Raw genomic sequence first — 25,433 nt, 5'->3', positions numbered from 1 at the left:
GCGACGACATGATCCTGAAAATCAGTTTCTGTGGTAATTCCTCCGGAATTTAGGTGTTGAACAATTTATTTTTTCAACTAGGCAGGTTCATGAATTATTGCAACATTTTGAAGATCAGAATTTTCAGTTCACGACGAATTTAATCATCGGTTGAAGTCATCCGAGGCTTGCAAAGTTTGTTATCTTGGCAGTGAATTTTGCCGGCGATTCTGCTGTTTCTATGGCGAGTTTATTTTGAAAATTCGCTTTCGTTAATTGCTTGAGCTCACGAAGCGTCTATTTAAAGGTACATTTACTAATGATTGCATCGTGTCGGTCCTGCTCGGCCATAAACAACTACATGTAATATCGAGATCGTGTAAAACCGAACGTGACACGCGTGCTTTTACAGCGATCGTTAAACACGCCTAATTCGTCCGCGGTAATTGTTAAACAATTTCGACACCCCGAGCTAAACAAGAAGTTGACGCGTCCGCGCTAAACGAAATGCAAACGGCATGTAGGGCAAACGTTTTAGCGGTAATTATCGTGCAATGATCGCGCGTCATTTATTAAACGTTCGCTAAGCACGTTATATCGTCAATATCGTGTCCGAATTAACGATCAATAATCTGCGGGGTACAATTAACAGTGGCGTGTTATTTTTTACTTAAACGTGTCAACAAATTCTGCTTAATGAGCATCACTCGTTATCAGCACCGAACGCATTATGCAATTGCGTTTATATAATAGCATTGTTCAGTGAACTATTAAAGAGCAATTTTCGGTGGTGATACAAACACTGTGTATCGGATATCATTCATTAGGACAACACCGATAAATTAGCCTCTATTCCCCCGCACGCGATTTACAATAATAATCATTGTTATCTATCTTCGTTGAAGAACCTAGCCGATTATGATGGTCTAAACTACCCTTAGAGGTTTTTCCATTCTAGAAATTTTAGTCCTCTAGCTTTCCGGCGAGGGTAGTTACAGGGTAAATTAGATTTTACGCTTTTCCTTCCATTTTCCGGTCTCTGATGCGTTCTAAAATTCTGAAAAAACTTTACACATTTTGGATCCTAAGACGCAATTTACGGAATTCTTTCAGATTGTTTTGTTGCAAACTGTGACCGTAACAAATGAAAAACAAATAAGTGTAATTTGTTTCATGAATGAAACATTTTTATTTAAATTGCAAATTAAATTGATAGCACAAGCAAGTCGATTTCCGGAGTTTAAACACGTTTCTCCACTCTCCTGTTATCTTTGGTTTTCCCGCGCTAACCGTTTCCTTCAATATGGCGGTTCGTCGACGATTAGTCGTCTGCTTCTGTTAACAGCTAGCTGAACTAAGTGAGTATACTTACGGCTGACATAAACGATTACGCTTTCGAATGACTGGGAAAAATCTCCTCACGAACGAACACATTCTCCTAAAATCGTCGGTGTACTATTATTTATGGAACGTCGAAGTTGAAAGTACGAAGTAGAAATTGAAAGTACGAGAACACATTCTTAAAATTTGCGTATATTTATTTAATAACGTCGATACTCCGAGAATTTATTACATTATATAAACATAGACATTTCGTTTTTACACTAGTACCTAGGGTCGACGTATCTAAGCTTGTATAATTATAATATTTCTAATCATGCAGTGTTTCATCCTCCTTCCTTCTCCCTTCGTTTGCTCGTGGCTAATGTACAGTGTGCTTTACACTTATGAGAGTTCAAACGACCTGTCCATCTTCCAAAATTACACACCAGAAATTCGAACCGAACAATAATCCAATGCGATACCACAAAGAGAACCTAAACTTTGACACCGTACATAGATTACTAATTTCTTTCCATCGATGATTAACAAATTTCGAAGAACTCATGAGACCTGTCTTTTCCAGAAAACTGATCAACAGACTGCAAAATTTCATTCCGACCATTCTATCCCGCAAAGAAGAGGCCACGGTAAGAGGAAAATCGGAAAAAATGTCTTAAAATGACAATTGATAATTATTTTAGAAATGTTATGTCCGCAGTCCACTGATCAATCAGCTCGTGAGAACGCGTTTCTCGCGCGCTTTCGGGCCAGGAATTGAAGGTAGTGAGAAATGACCACGCCGTGGGTTATCGAGAAGGAACAATAATAATTATATTTATTACGCAGTTTACAGTTATTTAGGTAGGTTGAGTCGTGATGAAACAAATGCTGTTTTGTTGGTCCCCGAAAATGAAGCCGAGCCTCCATTCCCAAGGGAACATGATCAACCAGTGTTGAAACTGGTCCGAGAACGGTTAGCATTTGCTATACTTTAAGCGTAAGACTCTTAAAACTGGTATACTTCAGTCGCATGCGCTATTAGTCCACCGATCCGTGAAATATATTAAATGTTTCTCGTTAAAGTAAATGTACAAATATAACTCGTAGGAATTTCGAGCAATCACAAGTCTCGAACGCTCTTCTTTCATTATTCACCAAATCCCTCGTCCCTCTGCCCCCTCATTATTGTCCTCGATACAGACGTTAAACTTCGTAGAAAATCTCTCTTACTCACTCACATTCTCTCTCACTATCATTCTTTCTCTCGTTCTCTCTATCTCTTACGCTCTTGTTATGTTTTTTTTTTCGCTGTTCTCTTCTCGTTCTCACCGTTCGTCTCGCTTTGAAAAACGTCCCGCGCGCCGAGTCGGTCTCGTTAGAAGGAGAATCATTCGCGCGTACATGTTTGGTCGAATGCGGAATTCATTAATGATTACGGCCCTCGCAATTTCCTTCGCGCAACCGTCCGCGTTCGCACAGGTTCCATGATGTTTTCGCCTGATCTCCGTGTCCTTGGCTCTCGATACAAGATCTATCTGCTCTCAGAACTTTGGATTTTCGTTCGGCTAACTGGTAGAAAGCATTCTTTTAACTGGAGACTAAATTCCGAACGATGGAGGATTGCCCTTTCATTTTATCTGAGAAATTACTCCAAAATAACTTAGCAAAATGACTTAACGATTTAATCGAAATTAAATTTCCTACACATGACAATTTCAACGAATAGAAGGATGTGATAAATTTGATTCTAAGTTGGACATGAATATTGGACACAATTATAATATTGATTCGGTATTTTATTTTCAATTCGTAATTTTTGTATTCCATTTTTAAAGTAAAATTCGTAGCGTACACTTTCGCAGTTCTTTCATTAATTGTATAGTTAACAAATTCAACCATAAAACAGGCTCCAGTATAATTACAAATTTCTCGTGTTACGTAAGGATCAGCATTGTCTTGATTTATTGATTTAAATCGTCTGTCTGACAATGAGTTGTGTAACCGTTTCTACTGCCGGATCGAAGCGACTTGAAACTACTTTATCCAGCGTGTCTTTCGTGAATCGCTTCGTTGCCGCAGATGACGTTAGCAGACGGTGCTTCTTCGGTCGATATAGCAGAATCAAACAATTCTAGAATTCATTTTAACGAGGAATTCCTTTGTGAAACAGTTAAAAATTCCTTTAAACTGAATGTTGGTACCAAAGTTCTGAAAGCATTCGACCTGTTCCTGCTTTTCTCCGTTTGATCGGCAGATATTCAGCTCGATGCACTGCTTACCATCCTCATTTTCATTGAATTTTGAAGGTACTTCTTCCAGATATGTACCTTGATTTTTATTGTTCGACGTTATTCTTCAATTATATTTTTGTGATCCTGAGAATGGTAGACAGCGTTTCAACAATAGTGCAACAGTGTCCGATGATCCGTGGCTGCGAAAAACTGAAAACTCGAATCGATAGAGCAACGAAATGTCTCGGGAACGCAACGCTGTGGGGCAACTTACGTTACTATTAATACTATGAAACCGTAAAATACGTCGCTATGGTACACCTATTATGTTCACTACGGCATACAAGGAAAGAAATCAGTAACGATGAGTGAATTCGACGTGCTTACGTTTATACGCTTTCGTCTCATATTCGTCTGTTCTTTCTCCCTATTCGGCTGCTCGACGATAATTAATTACCTTAACGAACTAAAAACGAAACGAGTACACAAATATAATAAAAGTAACATTTATACTAGAAAGAATTCTATAAAAAGAAAAATTATGAACGCTCGATACAAAATCTCCTACTATCGAGGATGATGCTAATACGACGAGAGTGGATAACGTTGAAATAAAACCGTGTCAGTTTCTCGTGCGTAAAATATACGAACCGCTATGTCGCCTAACGTAATCTAAAATGTATAAGAAGAAAAATTCGTCCCCTTAACGGCACGGAAGTCGAAACTGGATATGTTTGTATACCATCCCGACGAATACTTTCGTGTCTATAAATATCCGTTTAGCATGTACCTTCATTTCGAATCAATTAGACGAACTTCCATCGAAATCATCGAATGCAAGGGAAACTGGAAACACCGACAAAAATTCAGAAATGCGAACACGGTGAACTCCATATTACCGCGATCACTTTTACCATTTTTCTGTGTATTCGCGACGAAGGACAATTTCATCGGAGCTTTTGTTCGGATAGTCGCTGGTACCGAAGGGCTGGAAAATGCTGAACACTGTTAACATTGAGTATTTCTGCTGCGGACTCGACCGTTCGCACTCGAAACGAGACTGGAGAGTAAACAACAAAGACTTGTAAAGAAATTGTGAGACTCGCACTGAGTGCGAAGGACCCGATCGTGATTTGAAAGATTGTTAACGATCGAGTTGTCCGAGCAACGGTATCTCGTTTCCCGGTCATCGTGACGAATAAATACGACTTAAATACTGGCAGTGGAAGATGCAAAACGCAGTTATGTCCGCAGAGTAGGTACACGTCTAAATAGGTACGCGAAACGTGAAGAGGGACTTAAGTAGTTCCGAACGAATGATCATGCCTATCCGATGAAAAACAATCGCAGAAATCATCGCCGACGCTCGATTAGTATAAATAATGTGCTCATACAAAAATAATTACGCGCTCCTATCCGTCGTCTCTTACAAATTCGTTTCTCCGCCAGGTAAGAACCTAACTTTTCTGTTTTTTTTCTCTCTCTCTCAGCATGCAATTCGCAGTAACACGTTCTTAGGCCGTGGAATGACAAGATTCGAGGCTCTGGGAGGAGAGTCCTTTCAAAAATCGGCCAATTTCGATCGAGAACGCCTCGTTTCCATCCAACGACTCCGCAGAAGCTGAAGCTTTCCTCTAATACAAGCTCTAATCGTTTTCAGTAGACTTCCTCTTAGTCGGAATCATTTCTAACCAACCTTACTTGCTTTTACATACTTAAACTTCATTTTAGATGGCTTCAATATTCATTAAATTAAGTTTCATCTTCCTTGAACGATAGATGAGATAAAAATTGTATGGTGCCACCGGCAACTTCAGATCGTCGTTCCAGGATTAACTGATCACCGATTAATCAGAAGTCTACCGCCGCAACGAAACGCTTTCGCAAATACGTGTTATTTGACGTGTCTCGTCAACGTTTAAATAAACCACGTCAATGCTCGATAAATAGAAAGGAACGTTCCTTAAACGATAGGATTGTTAAAACAGATTTAGTGTACCTCTCTCTCTCTCTCTCGCTCTCTCGTCTTCGAACGCAACGTGTCGCAAACATGTTCACACGAACAGCCGCAAACTCTTCGCGCGCATCCGCGATACAAAGTCGCTCGAAGCTCGGCTTGCTAGCGAAGCGTTAATTACACCCCGATGATGGCTCCTAATGCGTTTCTCCGATCAATTCTTCAAGCTGGATCATTCGGCGTCGAACGCTCAAAGAAGAGTGATGTGATTCATTCGAATTCCTCTGTACAGGACGTTCCAAAATCGTTTGGTTGAATCCTACCAGCGTTAGACAGCAATACGAGCTTGAATCGACACATGATCTGCGTCGTCGTAACAATGAACAAGAAAAATCTCGAAAGACAGTAAAAGGAAATGTTGCGATGAGTTTGAAGTAACACAGAAGAGCGTCTGGACTTTTTTATTCCACCAGTGATTACGAGTGTCCATCGAGTATGAGCTTGAGTAGACTATAAAATTGAACGATAGGTTCTGTCTTCTGTTCTCGTGTTGGCGAATCGTAACTACGGCCCGTGGCAGTACAAAGTGCGCCGGCTGGTAAAATTGTACTCGATAATTTGGGAACGTCCTCTAGAAAGCTAGTCACGATTCGCACAGGATTTCGCAATCGAGTATCCCCGCACATTATCATCCAGTGTCCCCAAAAATTCGGAGAGGTTTCCAAAGGTTTTCGCACTGAGCTAGTAAAATCAGTGTCCTCTTCTCTCTCTCTTTCTTTCTTTACTGTCTCGCGAAACGTACACGATTAATAATACCTAGTATGCGGTGAAACTGTTTCCAAATACCGAGTAAGTCCACATACGCACGATTATATTAATAATAATTATTTTTTCTCCACGTTCCAATATATATATCACACTGAGCCGGCTGTGTGTGTATGTATGTGTATGTATGTTTGTTTGTCGGTGAGTGTATGTTACGGGAGGGCGTATTCTGTTCTTCTTCTCTGAAGGTGTACACGTGTGTCAGTGTGGATTTTTGCGAGTGTGTGTCCATCGTGGGTCTTTTTCGGCCGTGGCCCAATGCTTTCGGCCACGAGGATGCGTCGAGGACCACTTGCATTCGGGTTGCATCCGGTTCAACGATCTAGTCTCGGCACATCACTCGTGGTCTACCGTTGAAAGTTCCGAATTGGGTCACTTTGCTCGGTTATAGGGGGTTTCTTCCTCTCGGTCTCTCTATCTCGCTCTCTTTTCTCGCTTTCTTTTCCTTTTCTCTCACTCCTCTCGATTTCTCGCTCTCTGTCTCGATACGTTTCGACGAATATTTATGGAACACCTGTGGCTGTCCCTCGGCCCTGGCTAGTAGCATTTCCGGGTGCACGTGCACTTGCGCACCAGGTCCACGTCCTTTGTGTAACGCATCCCGTCCGCGCAGATCAGTCGCACCTGAAACATTTTACGCGTTAATAATCTGTGGATTTTTAAGCAGCTGAACAACTCAAGACTAACAGTTAAAACTAATTTGCGAAACTGACTATTCGCGATCTAGTGGACAGCTCGGAATTTTAATCAACAGTAATCTACATTTAATATGAATGAAACCGTACCTTGCGTCGTTTTGTTTTCCGTGGCAGGCAGCATGAGTTACCGCAGTTGCCCCAACACTTGGCAAGCTTCACCGGTCGTCTACTCCGACATCCATTCTCGCTGTAGAACTCTTTAGTATGCTCTTTGCGGCACGTCGGTGCTGCAATTCATAGATTTCCAACATTTCATTATTCATATTGTCATGTATTATTATAAAACCAATCTGTGAATGAATGAGATGGTTCTACCTTTCTCGCAATATCGTCCTTGCCATCCAGTCTGACAACGGCACGTGTAACCATTTCCAATCGGCGACGGCACGCATTGCGAGCCCTTCCTGCACTCGTGTCCTGCGCAGGGATCGGAAATGATCGAGCCGGGCAGTGTCATGACGATGTCTGCAATCGAAATCGCTTGAATGAATCTTGTACCCCGGTAGCGAGCCACTTAATTAACTTCTGTACCGATCAGCGATGTATAACGCGAGGTTAATTATTTGTTTTATTATACGTATTAATTAATTGCTTCAATATTTAATCATCTAGTACACCTCGCAGGATCTAGTTTAACATTTGATTAAAACCGTCCGGCAGAAATTGAACAACTCCAATATTCGATTAAATATGGAATCGCTGGGAAAGGGGCAAATTAGAAAAATTACAACGTGATTGAATATTAATTCTTCGATCTTTACTCTGGCGCGAAACAATCTCTAAACGTAGTAGAGTTTTGTCAAGATACATATCTACAGTAAGGAGCATAACTGATTCCACACACTTTAAAAATCAGAATAACTTTTATATGAATGAACCAAACGATTTAAATTTCTCTGTAAGGCTAGAAGAATTAGTTTAGTAAATGACGTCTAATAAATAAGTTGAAAAATTGCATTTGGTCGGAATTGTGAAAAACAATAGTAAAAATTGATTTTTACAACTTTTTTAGCTGGCCCAATAACGAAAATTTAAAAAATATGTTTTGCCAACTGGTATAAATTATATACGCTCTGAAAATTTCATCGAAATTGGTTAATTGCTTTACGAATTATAAACGATCAAAAGTGGTAAAGGGGCCGAAAATCTTGACAAATTGCAATTTTTTACACTTTTGATCGTTTATAATTCGCAACCCAATTAACTAATTTCAATGAAATTTTCAGAGCGCATATAATTTATATCAGTTGACCAGACACATCTTTTGAATTTTCGTTATTGGCCCGGGCTAAAACAGTTGTAAAAATCAATTTCGACTATTGTTTTTCACAATTCCGTACAAATGCATTTTTTCAGCATATTTTTTACACATCATTTACTAAACTAATTCTTCTAGCCTTACAGAGAGATTCAAGTCGTTTGGTCCATTCATAAAAGGTTGTCCTAATTTAAAGTGTGTGGAATCAGTTATGCTCCTTACTGTATGTACATCCGCGATCGATAAAATGAGTGTATACACATACCGGAATGTTCGTGAGCCATGTTGTCTTCCGGTAGAGCTTCCTCGTTGCTGCCGCTGTTGCTCATGATGCCTTCCGGTTCGACGATGTCTCGCGCCTCGTCAGCCTCCTCCTCGTTCGACATGCATCCGGGAGTTACCCGGTGCATCTTCGCTGCGTTACTGAAGTCCACTAATTTATGATTGATCCACATCTCGGAGATGCAGCCTGTTACCGTAGAAACAACACGTCCTCTATTATACGTTCCTTCCTTCCGGAACACACAGGATGATTGGAAATTAGACTTACCTTGGAAGCTCGTTATGTTTCTCAAGTGGAATTCGGTGAACGCGACGCTGGCGACTTCCGGCGCGACGCCTGCGACGTACATCGGCGTGGTGAGCTTTAGATATTCCTTGGGACCTTCGTTGATGATGCTCCTAGCAGAACCGCGGTCCACCCTCATCGTGAAGTTCTTCTTGATCGCGAGAAGCTCAGCCACGTGAGGTTTACCATCGGCCACCATTTCGTAACTGTACATTGTCGATGTTGGGTAGTTGCCCACGTCGTACGAGACACGTACACGGCCATTGAACAGCTCCACTGCGATGTGGTCGCTGTTCTGCCCGTTGTAGAGGAGAACCCCGTTTTCCTGCATGGTCGTAAACACGATGGTCACGTTCGCTTCGGGCCTCGTGCGTAGCGGCTCCAGCTCGACCAGCGAGCTGTTGTCCACGAAGCTCAAACTCGTCAGGTACTCGCATCGTTTTCCTGCAAAAGTAGTCTCGTCAATTTTACCACGGTTTTATCAGCTCGCTTTCTTGTCTGTCTGTCTGTTTATTTGTTCGATACAAATTTTGCAATTGATTTTAAACTAACTTCCCGATGAGCTAGAGACTTGAAATTTTAAACAAAGCCCAGAACTGGATGACAATGCAATATTAAAAAAATTTTTTTTTTTAAATCCTATGCGTTTAGGAGATATAAATTATTAATAAATTGAACCGTTGCACCCCCCCAGCCGCGTGATGTAGTACGTCTTCGCGTTCAGCGTCCCCACTCTGACTCATCCAACAATTTTATCGCACTGCAAATGATATGAATTGTTGTGCGAGTTTTCCCAACGGCAGCTACTCTCTACACTCCTTACTATGTATTATCTTGTGCCCCACGTTTTTCGTTTTAAATCTTGCAAGTATTTTCATAGCTATTAAAAATTCACAATCACAAATTTTCAGGACTATCTGTACGGGGTTAGGAATCTGTATGGATCTAGAAAAAATTATTTTATACTGTTTAGTCCGTTGTTTAAACGTGGTGTTTTTTAAAAGTTTATTTTATACTTTTTTAATCATTGTTCCACGATTGAACAGGAAGTAGAGCGTTTGGAATAAATGAATATAATCGGTTGCTCACCGGTGTAGCCGGGGTGGCACTGGCAAAGATAGTCCGCGGCGGAAGCGGGAGCTGGCTGGAAGCATGCACCATGCTGACAATCATGATGAGCACAAGGACTAGTCTGCGGATAGAGCATGACTGTCGAGGGTGCAGCTTCGCAGTATCTCCCTGTGTACTCCGCCGCGCACTTGCACACGTAATTGTTTATGCCGTCGATGCAAGTAGCACCGTTCTGGAAAAATAGAAAAATTATCAATTCGTGCAAATAATTGTCGAGAAATGATTCCGAACGAATTTCTGGTACCTGGCACATATGATCATCGCAGTCATCCAGGTTGGTGGAGCAATTAAGGCCGCTGAAGCCGATTGGGCATTCGCAGCTATAGTGGGTCCCGAGGTCGACGCATCGGCCCCCGTTCTCGCAGGGATCGTGCCCTTTTGTGCAAAAGGGTATCTTGTCCTCGCAGTACTCGCCCATGTATCCTGGTGCGCAGTCGCATCGATAGGCCTGGATGAGGTCGACGCAGGTTGCGTTATTGGCGCACCTGTTGTCCTCGCAGTCGTCGACGTTGTTCTCGCATCGAAGTCCCTTGTACCCGGGGGCGCAGTCGCAACTGTCACACACCGACTGATCGTCAATCGAGACATTGACCATGACCATTGGTCGCGGTGTATCCGCCAGTCAAGGTCGCCAAACATAACCGATCTATCGACCGATCTATCGACCGATCATCGTCGAAACGAACAGTTGCTTTTCTTGCAACGCGAAAGTGGACCCAATCACTTGAGACTCGTTGAAGAGATAGGACATAAATGACCAGTCAAACAAATTCCGAGAAAATCGCAACTGACAGGAAACGAAGAATTGAAATTTCGTGGAAAGGATTTAATATCGTACAAAAGCATAGAAAATCTGTAGATATTGGTGGCCTAGAATCGATGATCGTTCGTCGATAGTTGGTTAGGTGTAGCAGCTACTCTTCGGGCCTCACGTGCAGGGGTCCCGTGATCAATTTCATTCAAAGTACTCAAACCTACTGATGCTACGATCTATGATCTACTCATAACTGTTCACTGTGCAACAGTCTGGTATTATACTTCACGCAATCACGGTGTCAAGCTACAATGATTATTTTCGCATGGCCAATCGAGTTCGGTTTACGCTTGAAGACAGATTTACATTGCAACGCTACGGTTTTCGCAGTCTCGGTGTCCAATTACACGGAGTTCGATTGCATTACTCGTGCACGTCTACGCAATTATCGACCAAAGCTACTGTGTCCCCGCGTGTGGGGGATTCTACAGTGAATGCAAACTGGAGATCTTCTGCGACGGGTCTGGGAGACGTTCATTCGATCATTTTTGGATGTGTTCATTCAGTTTCGTGGCCGAAGGTTCCGATTTCGATGCGTTTTGGACAGCGTTGGAATATTTTGAGTGACGAATCAGAGGACGAAAAAAAAGGTGTGGATTTTGGAGAGACTGTCGCAGAGGAAGTCACTACGGGCACCACTGAACGAGCAACTGTAGATCAGACCCGAACGAGCTGGCCAATACAGTAGTCCACGGTTAAATTTACACGAGTCAGCCCCATTCCTCTCCCACTAATCACCGTTATATCAATTCTCGAGTTAGTCTTGTAAAAGAAAAATGTCCTGCTCGCGAGAACTGAATGCTGGCTTCTGAACCGATATATATTTAACCGTGCACCACTGTACGCTAGCTGGTCGAGACATGATTGGTACCTGAATCTTCCTTCTTCCAGTACTTTGCAAGTTCCGGCGTTCCTGCAAGGATTTCCATAGCACGCGTCAATTTTATGTTCACACTGGTCCCCATGATATCCTGGCGCGCACTTGCAACGGAACTTCCGGTCCGGGAGCGCCTCGCAAAGTCCTCTGTTCTGGCATGGCGAGGTGTAGCACAGGTCGCACTTGGCCAGGACTTCGGCTGGCTGTTGGCTGGCTGCGCGGAAGAAAGGTCTACGATTAATGAGCAATTTTAGTACCCCATTGTGACGACGGGCCAAAAAACCATGAACTAAACAGACTGCGTCACGGGCCAGTGAGAAAATCAAAAACATGTGCGCGCAACGGCGGCAAGTCGAGGTCGACGAGCCACTGCGGCCGGTTCATAGTTTCTATTTGAAAAGTACGCATTCGAAGATGCTGTTCAATTCTTCATGGTAGTATAAAATCGTCAATGATGAAAAATTAGACTGATAATTCTTCTTTGCATAAAGATCACAGACAGAGCTAGCTAATTCGCTTCGAATGATGGAGAACGGAGTGCAAGGTATCCTCTATTGATTTCCTATCGATTGTCATGAACCGAGCCGGCCACAGTAGCCCCGACCACGGTGTTCGTCGAGGGAATACTTACTTTTGCATTGGAACTCGATCGCGGCTGTCGTCAACAGCAGCTTGTTCCGCATCGAGGCTGGCTCATTGCACCTGGCGATACCTGCTTCAACAAAATCCTTCTTCACCACCCACTCGGCCAACCAGCGCATACTGCAGTCGCAGTAGAGAGGGTTGGACCCGAGAGCGCTGTAAACAGAACACGGCCAGGTGAACTATCGATACCGAGGAGGTATGGCAGGTATGGAAACGTTTCACGATACTCACAGCTGGGTTATAGATTGCAGGTCGTCGAACGCGCCCTCTGGGATCACCGATATCTCGTTCCCGTGCAGAGACCTGGTGGAAATCGGAATTTTACGTGACGGTGTCGAACCGATTCGAAAGACTCTTTTCTAGAAGCTACGTTTCTATTATAAAGGAGGGATTTTTATCGATCGTAAATTTGTTTGAACAAACTTGGAATAGTAATATTTTTTTCGGCGCAACGGTTCGATCAGATACTACACTATACAGGGTGTCCCAAAATTCGTGAAAATCCCGGAAGGGGTTGGTTCCTGAGACCATTTCAAGCGATATTTTCCTTTGCAAAAATGTTATCCGCGGCTTTGTTTAGGAGTTATTAACGAAAAACACGGACCAATCAGAGCGCGAACTAGACGCGAGTTGCGACAGTCGGCCCGGCGCGCCAACTGTCTATTGGCCGACTGTCGCAACTCGCGTCTAGTTCGCGCTCTGATTGGTCCGTGTTTTTCGTTAATAACTCCTAAACAAAGCCGCGGATAACATTTTTGCAAAGGAAAATATCGCTTGAAATGGTCTCAGGAACCAACCCCTTTCGGGATTTTCACGAATTTTGGGACACCCTGTATATAGGGATTGCAATCCCGCGTCATTAGTCCAGTCAACGAAAAGTCGTAGAGGGAAATGGAAGGAACACAATTTTCAACTTTGGGACTTTGTTTGGACTAGTTAGGAGGTAAGCATACTAAAAGTCCCCACTCCTAGGAGGTGAGCGGGCTGCATGGGGCACGTAGAAGATCCCTTTTTCGGTTTTCCGCTTATATCTCGGAAACTATGCGTCCTAGCGATAAGACCGTTGCATACAGAATTAAAGCTGACAAAATGTGCCACAGGATTGATTCGATTCAGTTTTTCGCTATCTCTCATAGTTTCCGAGATATCCGCGCTCAAAGTTCACTTCGCAAATAAGACAAAAATTTCTTTTTCACAATTAGTGAACTTTGAGCGCGGATATCTCGGAAACTGTGCGAGATAGCGAAAAACTGAATTGAATCAATCCTGTGGCACATGTTGTCAGCTTTAATTTTGTATCGAATGGTCTTATCGCTAGGACGCATAGTTTCCGAGATATAAGCGGAAAACCGAAAAAGGGATCTTCTACGTGCCCCATGCACCCCGCTCACCTCGTAGGAGTGGGGACTTTTAGTATGTTTACCTCCTAACTAGTCCAAACAAAGTCCCATAGTTGAAAATTGTGTTCCTTCCATTTCCCTCTACGACTTTTCGTTGACTGGACTAAGGACGCGGGATCCCGCATCGCGGGATTGCAATCCCTAACTATACAGTTATGTTGTAGGGCATTTTAACGTTTCGATTCGGATTTGAATCAGTCAATGCTAAGTGCTATTCTATTGGAGGAAAAGAAAGGTGGTGTGTTTCGTCCTAGACCCGCAAGTTACTGAACTGTCACCAATTAGTATATTAATAACTTTCCTCAAGACACTTGTGTCTAAGGCAAGGCCCGCTAGATAGCCTTACTGATGAGTCCTCTAGCGGGTCTAGGACAAAACACACCACCTTTCTTTTCCTCCAATAGAATAGCACTTGGCATTGACTGATTCATATCCGAATCGAAAACGTGAACTGATTCACATCCGAATCGAAACGTTTAAATGCCCTACAACATAGCTATATAGTGTAGAATCTGATCGAACCGTTGCGTTGCGCCGAAAATATTACTATTCCAAGTTTCTTCTACGTTTCTATCGTTCGAGGTGGAAAGAGGAAATCGATTATGCAGATTCAAAGTTTCGTGTAAACTTACATTATCCTTAAATTTTTCAGACCAGCGAGGGCGTTCCGTTGGACACACTGCAGTTTGTTGTAGCTGATGATACTGTTAAATAAAAATGCAATACATTATTTAACGTGAAAAAGATTGATTTATGCTAACATCGAACCAAATTCGTCTCAGAGAAACAACGTCTTAAGAGGAAAGTGTAGGAATGCGAACGTACAGGTGAGACAGCTTGGTGAGATTCCTGAAGGTGTCGTTTGACAGCATTCCGATCTGATTGTTGCTCAGGTCCCTGAAACCGAGAGAAACGTCATGCCTGAAACTGTTTGTTCCTGTCTCGAGGGAGAAGGGAGAGGTTGGAGGATCGTGCGGGGGTGTAAAGTGGGCACGTGTATTTTATTTACAGTCTAGTGAGAATCCTCAGGTGGTTCAACCGCTCCGGCTGGATCGTCTTGATGTCGTTCACGTCCAAATACAGTTCGGTGGTTTCCGGCGGAATCCCACGCGGAATCTCCGTAAGCTGAGACCTCGAACACCTCACCACTGACCCGGCGCAATTACACTGGGGTGGACAGTAATCGTCTCCCAGGCAACCGACGCTGTCATCTGCGATTCGCAAAACGGACGGCGGATCGTTAATCTCGGAATCGATTCGGAAGATCAAAGGAAACGCTTTTTCTCGTTTCGAGAAGTCCCTCTGGCAACGACGGTATTCATTGCGACAGTTCGTACGCGATAATCTGAGACCCCGAGACACATACTCCTCTGTGGTTCTTTTTTAACCGACTTCGAAAAAGGAGGAGGTTACTCAATTCGACCTGTATGTGTCTTTTTTTCGCTTTTTTTTCCTATAAATAATATGTTCACCGATTACGCCGAGATAGTTCAAGGTTGCGGGAGATTGCAGTTAAAATTTACATGATCTTCTTGGTAAATGTTCAAGCTTTCATATTAAACAAGTCCGATATAATTCTTTTCAAAGTTTGAAATGCTACTAATTTACGCTATTCGTGTATGGACTAAACAATGCTTAAAAATGGATTAAATATTTGAAATGCGCTTACTAACATATATAAAACCATCATTAAAATCTATTGTCTGATATTGCATGATTGAAATCTCAGACGTTTTATTTTACTTTGAAGTTTCTGACTTTGTCTTTAGAACGCTGTATCTCATCACAGAATTATCCAAAATGAATAATATTTTGTATTTGGGAGCTTTGAAGAGTTGTTACTTTATAGGAAAAAAATTTTTTCAATGTGTTAAAGTTGAAAAATTGAATTTTATCCACGAAAACAGGGTCTCCAGACCACTGTGCGACACCGAAAAGATTGTATTGTATTTAAGTTCGTGTGTATCCACATAAATGAAATGGAAATTATTTAATACTAGTGCGTTTTTTCGAAGTCGGTTTAATTTTTTTTTATTTAATTTAATATTCACCAGTTCGTAAAATGTCATAAGTAAAAGACTGCGGATGTTTATGGATTTACGAAGAAATTGGTTGAGGGAAATATGAAACAGTAAGGGATTAGAAAAATTCAAGAATGTCGTAATGTTGTTTTTTTCATGCGACAAAGTCATTAAGGGGTGAAATAAATGTTTATTTTATTCCTGCTTCGCATAATCAGTGCAGAACACTTATATTTTGCGTAAAGATCCGCAGTCTAGTCATAGGTAACGATAACGATAAGTTCCACAGATAAAATCGACAGTCTAACGAGTCTGTCTGAGAATGTGTTTAAAAAAGATTCAACAAGATGAACTCACTGTTGCATTTGAACTCGTGATCAGGAATATCCTTGACAACGGCGTCCTTCAATCGCGGTGGATCGTGACAGTGGCCGACCACACCAGACATGTCGCGTTTCCTCAGCCATCCGGCGAACCACGCGAGATGACAATTACACGACAAAGGATTGCCTTGCATGTTGCTGGAAACGCGGGGGCAATTTATTAAACTGCCATTAATTATGCGCACGGAAGCCGGAAATATTTTACCGGAGAAGCGTGTTAGGAAAGTTACTGCACTTGTGTATTAACACGATAATAAATATTAACCAAGCTCATCCTATGCAGTCTCCGTGAAATATTACCGGAATTAAATATTCACTCTGTAATATTGTAGCTGGTATAATATTACATTGTGTGGTAAAATCTTGTCACGTTGTAATACCAGCTGCGACACGTTTCATTCGCCAAAAATAAAATCGTTTGTGCTAAAAATCATTTTTCCGTCGTCAGTTTGACACGACAAATAAAAGCGTTTACAGAAATGTATCATTCGAAAACGATCGATTAGAAATCACTGGAGCTGACGGTAACATTCGCCAGACCGTTTTTAACTACCTCTCTCTCTCTCTCTCTCTGAACAGTCGAAAAAAATTTCGCTCGCTTTCACGTTTTTATTATTTCGCAATGCAACTGACACGACGAAAAAATGTTTAAAAAATAATGGCCGCGTATGTATTTTTTAACGTGTGCACGTCAACTGAAATTGTCAGAAACGTTTCATGAGTATAAACTCCAGAGGAAAAGCCAATTTTTTCATCGTAAAAATGTTTTAAATGCGAGTTGGTCGTGCCCGCGGATAAAATGGTCAGCTCATCGTTAAAACGGGTACTTACATGGTGCGTATGTGTGTCAGTTCATCGAACGCGCCCTGCATAACGCAGGTAATAGCATTTCCGTGGAGGTTCCTGGGAAAATGAAGTTCGAGGGATATAGTACTCCAGTGATACCGTTTTACGAACGGCCGTAAAACTTTCTACTCACAGAGTCTTAAGATTCGTCAAGCCGGTGAACATCTTGTTGTGAACTTCCCTCAGCATGTTCTTCGACAGTAGTCTGCGGGAGAAGTCGTTGTTTCAGACAATGGTAACAAACGCATACTGTGAAAAGCACTCTCAACAACAACAGTGATAGGTACAGCAACAGAATTGCTGATGCAAAAATTCAAAGTGAAAAGTGAGCCTCGAACGACCAAATTTATTTCGAACAATTCTAGCCGAATAATTCTCAGTAGAAAAAAAAAAAGAAGTGCGGCGGATTATAAGTCGGGCTCGTTCGTTATTAACGTGTACGGTGCGCGGCGAATTTTCGATAAATCGCAGCAGCAGCGAAATCGAATATCGAAAATTGTCGAGGAGCGAGAAGATGAATGCTCGGCAGCGTTTCGGGCTGACGTTGAACTATTAGATCAGTTGATACGTCCGCGTCATTTAGCAGAATCGGATTCTATTCAGATATAAAAATTGTTAATACGCGAAATTGATTAACTGCGTTTATCTGCTTCGATCTCTCGCTGTTGTAATTTATCGGCGTTCCTCTTAATGGGAAACGATGTTTTTATTTTCTCTCGCGTGTACAACATCGAACATGATTAATGTTTCCGTGTACATCGCGCGAAATTTCAACGATAACTGTATAAATTAATTTTTGTTTCTGTAAACAGATTTAATGGATTTTATTGCATCCACGTTCATCTCGAACATTTTTATTCACCAATCGAGTTTTATTTACCAAAAGAACGGCAGTTTATTCAAGCAGCTGATATATCGTTCGTATCGAAGCACAGTTGGTTAATTGACCAGAGTAAAATTATAGCAAGGCTGACTTTTCGTTGATTTTTATTGTACAGTGATATCGAAGGGGCAATGGGAGCGTTGAACGAGCTTAATGTCGTCAAAGGAGCTCTTTTTACTGTGAACACCGGTTATGACAGAGCATATCATTCTCTAATTTGTTTTTCTTCTCGACGATATGCAATATTCTGGATCAGTTCCTGCACTCGTCAGCGCCGAAACAAGCGCGAACCACCGCCGCTATCCCGCCCCACCGACTATCTAATTAATCGACCCATTGTCCCGTTAATTGCCTTTGAAAATTAAATCCTATTCTGCTTCGTTAAAGCTCGTTTCAAAGTCCCGATCCAGTTAGGCACAAATAACACAAGTAATCTCGACGCAGTGAACACGCCCGATGTTATTCCGGACTTTCTCAGCAGGGCGCATTTCATTAACAACAATTCCGGTATAATGTTAACAACGAGGAATTAGACTTGGATCTCGCAATTTTATTCGTGGACATTCGTTCGCTTTACGACCATTTTGCAACCTCAAAAATAGAAATTTCATCGTAACAAAGTTCTGAAATTGTGCGAGTTTATTTAACAGTTGTTAATCCCAGCCGATTTCATATTCCGCGATTTTTCATTATGCATTTTCGTTGCGAATTTTCGACTGTCCTAGATTTTACGGATCCATCCACTGAATACCGGACAAAATTCCCTTTTGCGTAGCTGCAATAATTGATTAAGCACATGGTGCTTCATTCCGAATTCCGCGGGATCCTATTGCAACCTCTGCGAAAAAATGTCGGATCTGTGTTACTGGTGAAAAAATGTATGCAATTCTACTTGTAAATGCCTATCTAATCCCTATGAAAAGTACAGACGTCTTTCTTTTTTTAATTTCTGGAAAATTTCGATCTAACTGGGATTATTGTATGATAAATATCGTTTACTAGAATATAAATATTTCAACATGTATATGTTACGGTAAATGTAATAAAGTGGTGATTATATATTATATAACAGGCATGTCAAACTCGTTTACCACTAAGGGCCTCATTAAGTATTATAAATTAATTCGAGGGCTGCAATACAAAAAAGCAGACTCGAAATAAAACGGAAACACAGTTTTTTATTAACATTGCTGTTAGACATGCAAATTAAATAACATACGTACAGAAATTGTTTATTTTCAAGTTTAATTTATTTGAATGAAACTATTTCATTTTTGTTTCGAAGAAACTTGGCAATGTTTTTTAGTAATCAAATTTTCGAAATTTAGTTGAATTTGTAGAACTGTAATTATTTTTGGAATTGATTGTACACGCTGGTCTGTTATTGCTGACCTTTCCGCGGTTTTATTATTTGTTAACGTTTAAAATAGTGGTTCGCAGATATATGTGCTACCACTGCTACCAAACATAGCTGCAAATCAATTTCACCTTTCTGCAAATCAATTTCACCCTTCTGCAAATTAATTTCACCCTTTTGCAAATCAAATTCAAGCTTTTACAAATAAGGTTTTTTGTAAGTAAGTTTTTGTAAAAATTCAAGAAATTCAAAATTTTATTTACTGCAAAGATGTACATCAAATACTTATTTTAACGTAATTACCAATTCATTAACTTTGTAAAGTGCGAAAATTGTGTGTAGATATGTGTATTTATTGTAGCCATTTTCTGATTAATAAATTCTAGAAATGAAAGTACACATTTATTGAAGTGTATTGAGTTTTGAGTCTTCCCTCGCAGTAATGACACCGTTCACGTGTCTCTAAATAAATACACAATTTAATCGAAATAAATAAATAATTAATTTTAAATATTCCTAGTGGGTGCAATTGATTTGCAAAAGGTTGAAACTCACTTGCAAAAGGGTGAGTTTAGAGTGTAAAATCTATAAATTGTTATCAACAGTGTCAAAGTTTTTGGTCGGGCCGTAGACTACTTGTCGACGGGCAAGTACAGTTGAAATACACTTGAAATTCTATCGTGTTTGGTATCATTTTGCATTAGAAAAATGCCGCGAATATGTTGGTGAAAGTTCGATAAAAAAATAATGAAAAATAAAGAAAATTAAATATTGGTGTTACATTGTGATGACGCACGGGCGTTTGAACTGTGCCGGCGACTGCGACTCTCCGCGTCGCGTTAGTAGTGGTTCACACCGATATACCGAGCCGAGATCAGATTACTAAGTTGGGGGGGGGGGGGATATTTTTGGTCGCATCTATCGTACAGAAATTGTTTCGTCTACAGAAGATTTACTGTATACAGAAAGAACTTACAGGTTGGCGAGTTTGTGCGAGCCGAGGAAGGCGGACGCCTCGATGCGTGAGATTTTATTCCTCCTGAGGTCCAAATGTTGCAGCTCGGGCAGCTTCTCGAATAGGCCATCCGCTTTGATCTTCTCGAGCTCGTTGTCGGCCAACAGTCTGCTCGCGTCGAGGAACAAAGAGAAAACCCGGAGACGAGAAAGTTAGTGTCCAACGTCTGATATAGCGGGAGCAATTAATCGTGCACGCCGGGGCGTCGATCCATTAAACGAGTCCGAATAATTTGTTTCGAATAATAGCTCGGCGTCGTTCAATCGTATTTCCCCCCTTCCCGCCGCCCCCGGCTTTTAATCAGATAATTATCTTGTCGGGCGATTGAATTCATTTTCTCGCGCCCGGAGCGCAACGATTCGTCTCGATCGGTTACGAGGATCGATCGATCCTGCTCCATTGTTCTCGCTCTTGTAAACAATCCTCTCGTTCCGAGTGGAACATGCGAATCATGTCAGACGTTTATTGTTGCGTTTTCAATTTGGCGGCGAGCCGTGTTGATCGTATTGTATCGGGGTGTTCTCGATATCGAATCGAATCGAATGCGTTGGGAATGCGCGTTGATGTATCGATGCTGTAGTCTAATGTAATTGAAACTCCAAACAGCGAGATTGTTTAATATTACAAATGACGTGGAAGTACTTTACATGCACCTTTCAGTGTCTAGTAATTAATATATATATATAGACACTGTTTATTCCGCATGAAAATCTGCAGTTCAGTGACTATCACGATACCAAAGGTAGAATAGGCTACTCACAGAGTGGATGTGTAGATAGGCAGCTCCTCTGGTATCGAAGTCAGCTTCTTGTTGGAGCAATCGACGGTGGCGCGTTTGCAGGTGCACGGTGCAGGACACTCTCCCGGCAGGATGCACTCGCCGGCTCTCTTCGTTAAGAGCTCCCCGTCGCCTAAGTACATAGAACCGGATGTATTCCATTCCAAAGGTTCCTCTCTCTGATCTGCCTTTCCTTCTTACGACCACAGGAACGCAATTTCTTTCGATGAGCCAATGATTAAAGCGATTAAATGGAACCTACTCAGCTATGTGTGCCCTCTAATCAGTGACCCGGCACACCTGACCTTTAACTATCAACGAACCATCCGTAATTTCCGCATGAATACTGATGCACCAATTCCAATCACCAACTAAAATATCTACTAAAATGTACCTCATTTGCGAATGGATTCTTTAAAATATAAATGATGAAACTGACGATCGGGAAAATCTTAATGAAATGATACGAATCCTGTATATTTGTATCTTTTCCTGTTTTAAATGAACAGAGTCGCCAGAAGCCAGGCCACAATTTTCTTGAGAAAGAGGTACAATGCAGACGTTGCTTTGAGAAAAGCGCTCGGATCGAAATTGCCCGCAGTTTCGCGTATACCGCTCGGCTAGAAGCTCGAAATTGATCGCGTGGGCGTAGCAAAAGAGCAACCGGAACGGATCGTTCACGGGCCCAGCAAAGTTTTCCGGGGAACAACGTGCCCGAGTTTCGCCGGGAATTTTTCTTTCGTCGGCCGGAAGCGAAGAAAGTTCTCCAGCAAGTTTTACGCGGCCCGACCCGGCGTCGTGGCGTAAGTTCTCGTTTGCGATAATGCTTGGCTACCAGGAAACACGCGTACAGCGTCTGCCAAAATTCGCGGTACGACCGAGGCAGACAGCTTGGCTCAAAATCAAACAAAAAATAAGAATCGGTCGGGTTGTTTGCTATTTGGCAGGAAAATTGTGATTTCTCATAAAGATTCGCCGTGTATCCGTTAACATTGGAGCTGATAAACGGACATTTTATGACAAAAAATTTACATATCAAGCAGACGACAAATTCTGATTGGTTTTAGTTGTCGTCCCGTTTTGAGCCGTGCTGTTTCCGTCGGCTGTTTCGGGTCACCTTGAATTTTGGTCCGCCCTGTATAAATGATACGTGCCATGCCGGCGAAGTGTTTATTTTCCGGTGTCATTTACTCCGCAGAAGTTGGCGTGCGCACGGAAGCAGCCACGACAGGGGAACGCGATTATATTCTGCGCGGCCGGGCGCAATTAGAGGAAATATACAACCGTGAAAAGGAGAAACACGAGCTGGCTCGTTCTTATTCTTGAACACGCGCGTTCCCGAGATTTCCACACGCGGCTTACACCCTTGCGCTCGTCAAACACCGCTGCACCGCGGTACTCATTCGCGAAATCCCCTCCAAAATTCAATTTCCGAAGCGTACAGAGATTCACAAAGATTTCTGAAACCTTGCGTGTGCTTCCCAAGATTTATGCCATTAAATTTCATGTCTAAATCTTGAATGCGAAAGAACCGGTCGAAGGCGCAACTCAAAATTATGCCATTCTTCCCGCCATCAGATAAGAACGCAAAAAATGGCGAATATTTGTTCGTCGCGACATTTATAAATCATCTCGCACACCCGGTTAGATGGCGAACTTCCCATTCAGCCTAATAAATCTTCTTAATTAGGCATTCATGGGTGTTACAAAAGAGCGCAATAAGCGGTCTCAAGACAGCGTAGCACACACTGCTCCGACACAACGGCTACGCAACTTCGTTTGCATTTTAATGTTAATGGTGGAATTATGCAATTGTCACGCACGCGCGACACCGGCCTCCCACGGTGAAATTCTAACCAGCGACGAACGTGCCAAGTAACGTTAAATCATTGAATTTGTTCGAGTTGAACGATAAACGGTTGATTAATCGCTGCTAATACCAATAATTTACCATTAATATCGAAGTAATATTTTGGAGGGTTGAAGAGTTACTAAAAATGGTTGGATTCAAGTTAGATAACAGAATTTTAATTGCTCATGATTACGAGCTACGAGGCTGTTCTTGAAGCGTTGCAACGTTACACGAGCGTTAAATTTTAATGCGTCAATTTCAGCGGTGAATTTGTCGCTTCTAATTACCCAACGCCGCGCCGCTTTCATTGCATGCGAATTAAATGTTAGATCGCTTATAACTGTTCTAATAAACGGGGATCAAATTTGGGGAAAATCCTGTTAAATAGAGGAGTCCAAAGATCGATTCTTGGCGGTTCGATCCTCCTAAAAAGCCAGGGTTGATTAATCGAAGTCGAAGCGGCGTGGTCAGGCGCGCCGGGATACCATGTTAACGTCGCGACGATAAATTTTGATAATGAACAGTAGTAGCGGGGCGATATCATTAAATTAAGCATCGGCGCGATACCGTACCCTCTCCCTCCACCCCCCCTCTCTACACAGACTAACTCTGTCGCACTCTCTCTCTCTCTCTCTCTCTCGCTCTCTTTCTCTTGCACGTTAATTGAGTGTTGAATGTCATGTGCTCCGGCGAGGTGAATATGTTTATGTATGAGTGTACGGGCGCGCAGGTGATTTATCATCACATTATACGCCGCGTTACAAATTGTCCGCCGCGGTACACGCGCGTAATTATATCGGTAATTTGCGTTCGCCGTTTAATAACACCGGGTGCGCGTCGCGTGGCCACTTTCTCCGCGAGCTTCATTTCCTCGTGGTCCGACGCCGGTCACGATCGCCGGTCACCTGCTTTGTTGACTGTCGCAATCAACGTTTCATCCAGACAATCGAGATCATTGGTACGAAAGCTTTGTACGAATATTTTTGCGATTCATCGAGACGATCAACATTATTTTGAAAAATTACAGTACCAATTGTTGATGTTAAACGATAAACGGTTGATTAATCGCTGCTAATACCAATAATTCGCCATTAATATCGAAGCAATATTCTGTAGGGTTGAAGAGTTACTAAAAACGGTCAGATTCGAGCTAGATTACAGAATTTTAATTGCAACGTTGCACGAGCATTAAATTTTAATAGACTAAACCACGCCGCTTTCATTGCAGGTGAATTAAATGTTAGATCGCTCCTTAAATTCTGTTGATTTTTTATGCTATAACAATTATTACACCGGGTATCGATTTATAGTAACCGACTAGCTGGAAAACTGCAAATCATTCATCTGGACGAGTTATTAAAAATCGGACGAGCAATTTCTTTCACGAGAAGACAACTGTCGAAGATATCGAGCTTGGACCGACTCCCACGGATACTCGTAAAGTTTTCTGCAATTTGCGGACGTTCAGTGTGTTCACCCTTCACTTTTCTAGGTTCTGTAATTCTCTCATTGCTACGACCGAGCTCCACTTGTTCCCTCGGCTATAGACAAGGGTTGGTCGGAACTTTTACAAATTTCTGATGCCAATCATGGATAGATTTTCTGATTGGCGCTGGTTTCCCGGAGCGTGCTCGAAACTTTTGTTGCGCGGCAGCGCTGCAAACTCGTTTCTCTTAATTGAAGAACACAGAATGGCTTTTCTACCGCGGCCATTTTGGTGCACTTGTAACGTGACGAGTGCGCCAGTCGTCGAATCGAAATGTACTTCAATATGCCCATTCAATCAGAACAACCCTTTAAATTCATCTAATCCGAGAATGTTGCAATAATTGATTCCCTGTCCTATTTATGAACAGCATGTGGATGATAATGCGAAGCAGATATAGTCGTTTCGAGGATATACAAGGTGGGTAAAACGCGATCATTTACAATAATTTACACAGTGCATGATATATAAAAATGTATATACATTTCATTACGTTTCTGTTTGCCAGTTCGACGGAGATGAATATTAAATGTAATTTCATTATTAGAGTATATGTATTTAAGGGTGAATGCGTCCAACGAATAGAAAATTGGTTCGCGTTGCAAATGATCGGCTCGCGCACCTTGTGTATTGATTTCGCGATTGAATGATGCGGTTCGCGGATGACGTGAAAACATGTTGACGTGTTACCGACCTGTGTCCGTGTTCCGTCGAAGCGTACGGGCGAGATAAAATATCGGAAAAATCGAGTCGTGCTTACCCTTACATTTGAACTCGTCGTCCGGCATCAAATTGATCTCAAGGTTATGCGCCCTCTTCGGAGATTTGCACACCGCCCCCGAGGTCTCGATCGGGTGCGCGTGCAGGTACGCGCTCAGCCAGCGCAGATTGCAATCGCAGATCAGCGGATTCATTGCCAAATGTCTGCGAGAAATCGAGGAACGTTTCTTTCAAGTGTAACTTCGCCCGGCTGCGCACCGCCCGGACACGATCTCGTTTTCGTTTTCTCTCGAGGACTGTGCAAGCGTCGCGCGACATTTCTCGGGGAATTTTCGCGCTGACGGAAATTCGGTTAACCCTTCTGCAGCTTAGCGTGACACCCCTAA

The 25,433-nt window shown here is 42.2% G+C and overlaps 1 protein-coding gene across 2 annotated transcripts in view; it reads right to left on the bottom strand.

The window, feature by feature from the left end:
* Positions 1-1,496: 1,496 nt before the first annotated feature.
* Positions 1,497-25,433, bottom strand: part of Sli (slit guidance ligand) — a 407,537-nt gene continuing 383,600 nt past the window's right edge. Inside the window, exons 12-30 of one of the 2 annotated variants that reach the window (XM_076437814.1) lie at positions 25,088-25,251; positions 20,972-21,122; positions 20,173-20,319; positions 17,090-17,161; positions 16,942-17,013; positions 16,085-16,248; positions 14,716-14,917; positions 14,532-14,603; positions 14,339-14,410; positions 12,538-12,609; positions 12,293-12,459; positions 11,656-11,875; positions 10,215-10,524; positions 9,929-10,142; positions 8,822-9,283; positions 8,537-8,740; positions 7,329-7,478; positions 7,101-7,240; positions 1,497-6,939 (exon numbers count right to left, since the gene is read on the bottom strand). In XM_076437814.1, coding sequence (XP_076293929.1) covers positions 6,853-6,939; positions 7,101-7,240; positions 7,329-7,478; positions 8,537-8,740; positions 8,822-9,283; positions 9,929-10,142; positions 10,215-10,524; positions 11,656-11,875; positions 12,293-12,459; positions 12,538-12,609; positions 14,339-14,410; positions 14,532-14,603; positions 14,716-14,917; positions 16,085-16,248; positions 16,942-17,013; positions 17,090-17,161; positions 20,173-20,319; positions 20,972-21,122; positions 25,088-25,251 — 3,142 coding nt within the window. In that variant the 3' untranslated portion in view covers positions 1,497-6,852. The remainder of the gene's footprint in view (positions 6,940-7,100; positions 7,241-7,328; positions 7,479-8,536; positions 8,741-8,821; positions 9,284-9,928; positions 10,143-10,214; positions 10,525-11,655; positions 11,876-12,292; positions 12,460-12,537; positions 12,610-14,338; positions 14,411-14,531; positions 14,604-14,715; positions 14,918-16,084; positions 16,249-16,941; positions 17,014-17,089; positions 17,162-20,172; positions 20,320-20,971; positions 21,123-25,087; positions 25,252-25,433) is intronic. The other variant, XM_076437815.1, reaches the window with a different exon arrangement.

Source organism: Lasioglossum baleicum, chromosome 14 (assembly GCF_051020765.1).
Source record: "Lasioglossum baleicum chromosome 14, iyLasBale1, whole genome shotgun sequence".
NCBI lineage: Eukaryota > Metazoa > Arthropoda > Insecta > Hymenoptera > Halictidae > Lasioglossum > Lasioglossum baleicum.
Note: the sequence above shows the minus strand (reverse complement) of the source record. Positions and strands in the feature narration are given on the sequence as shown.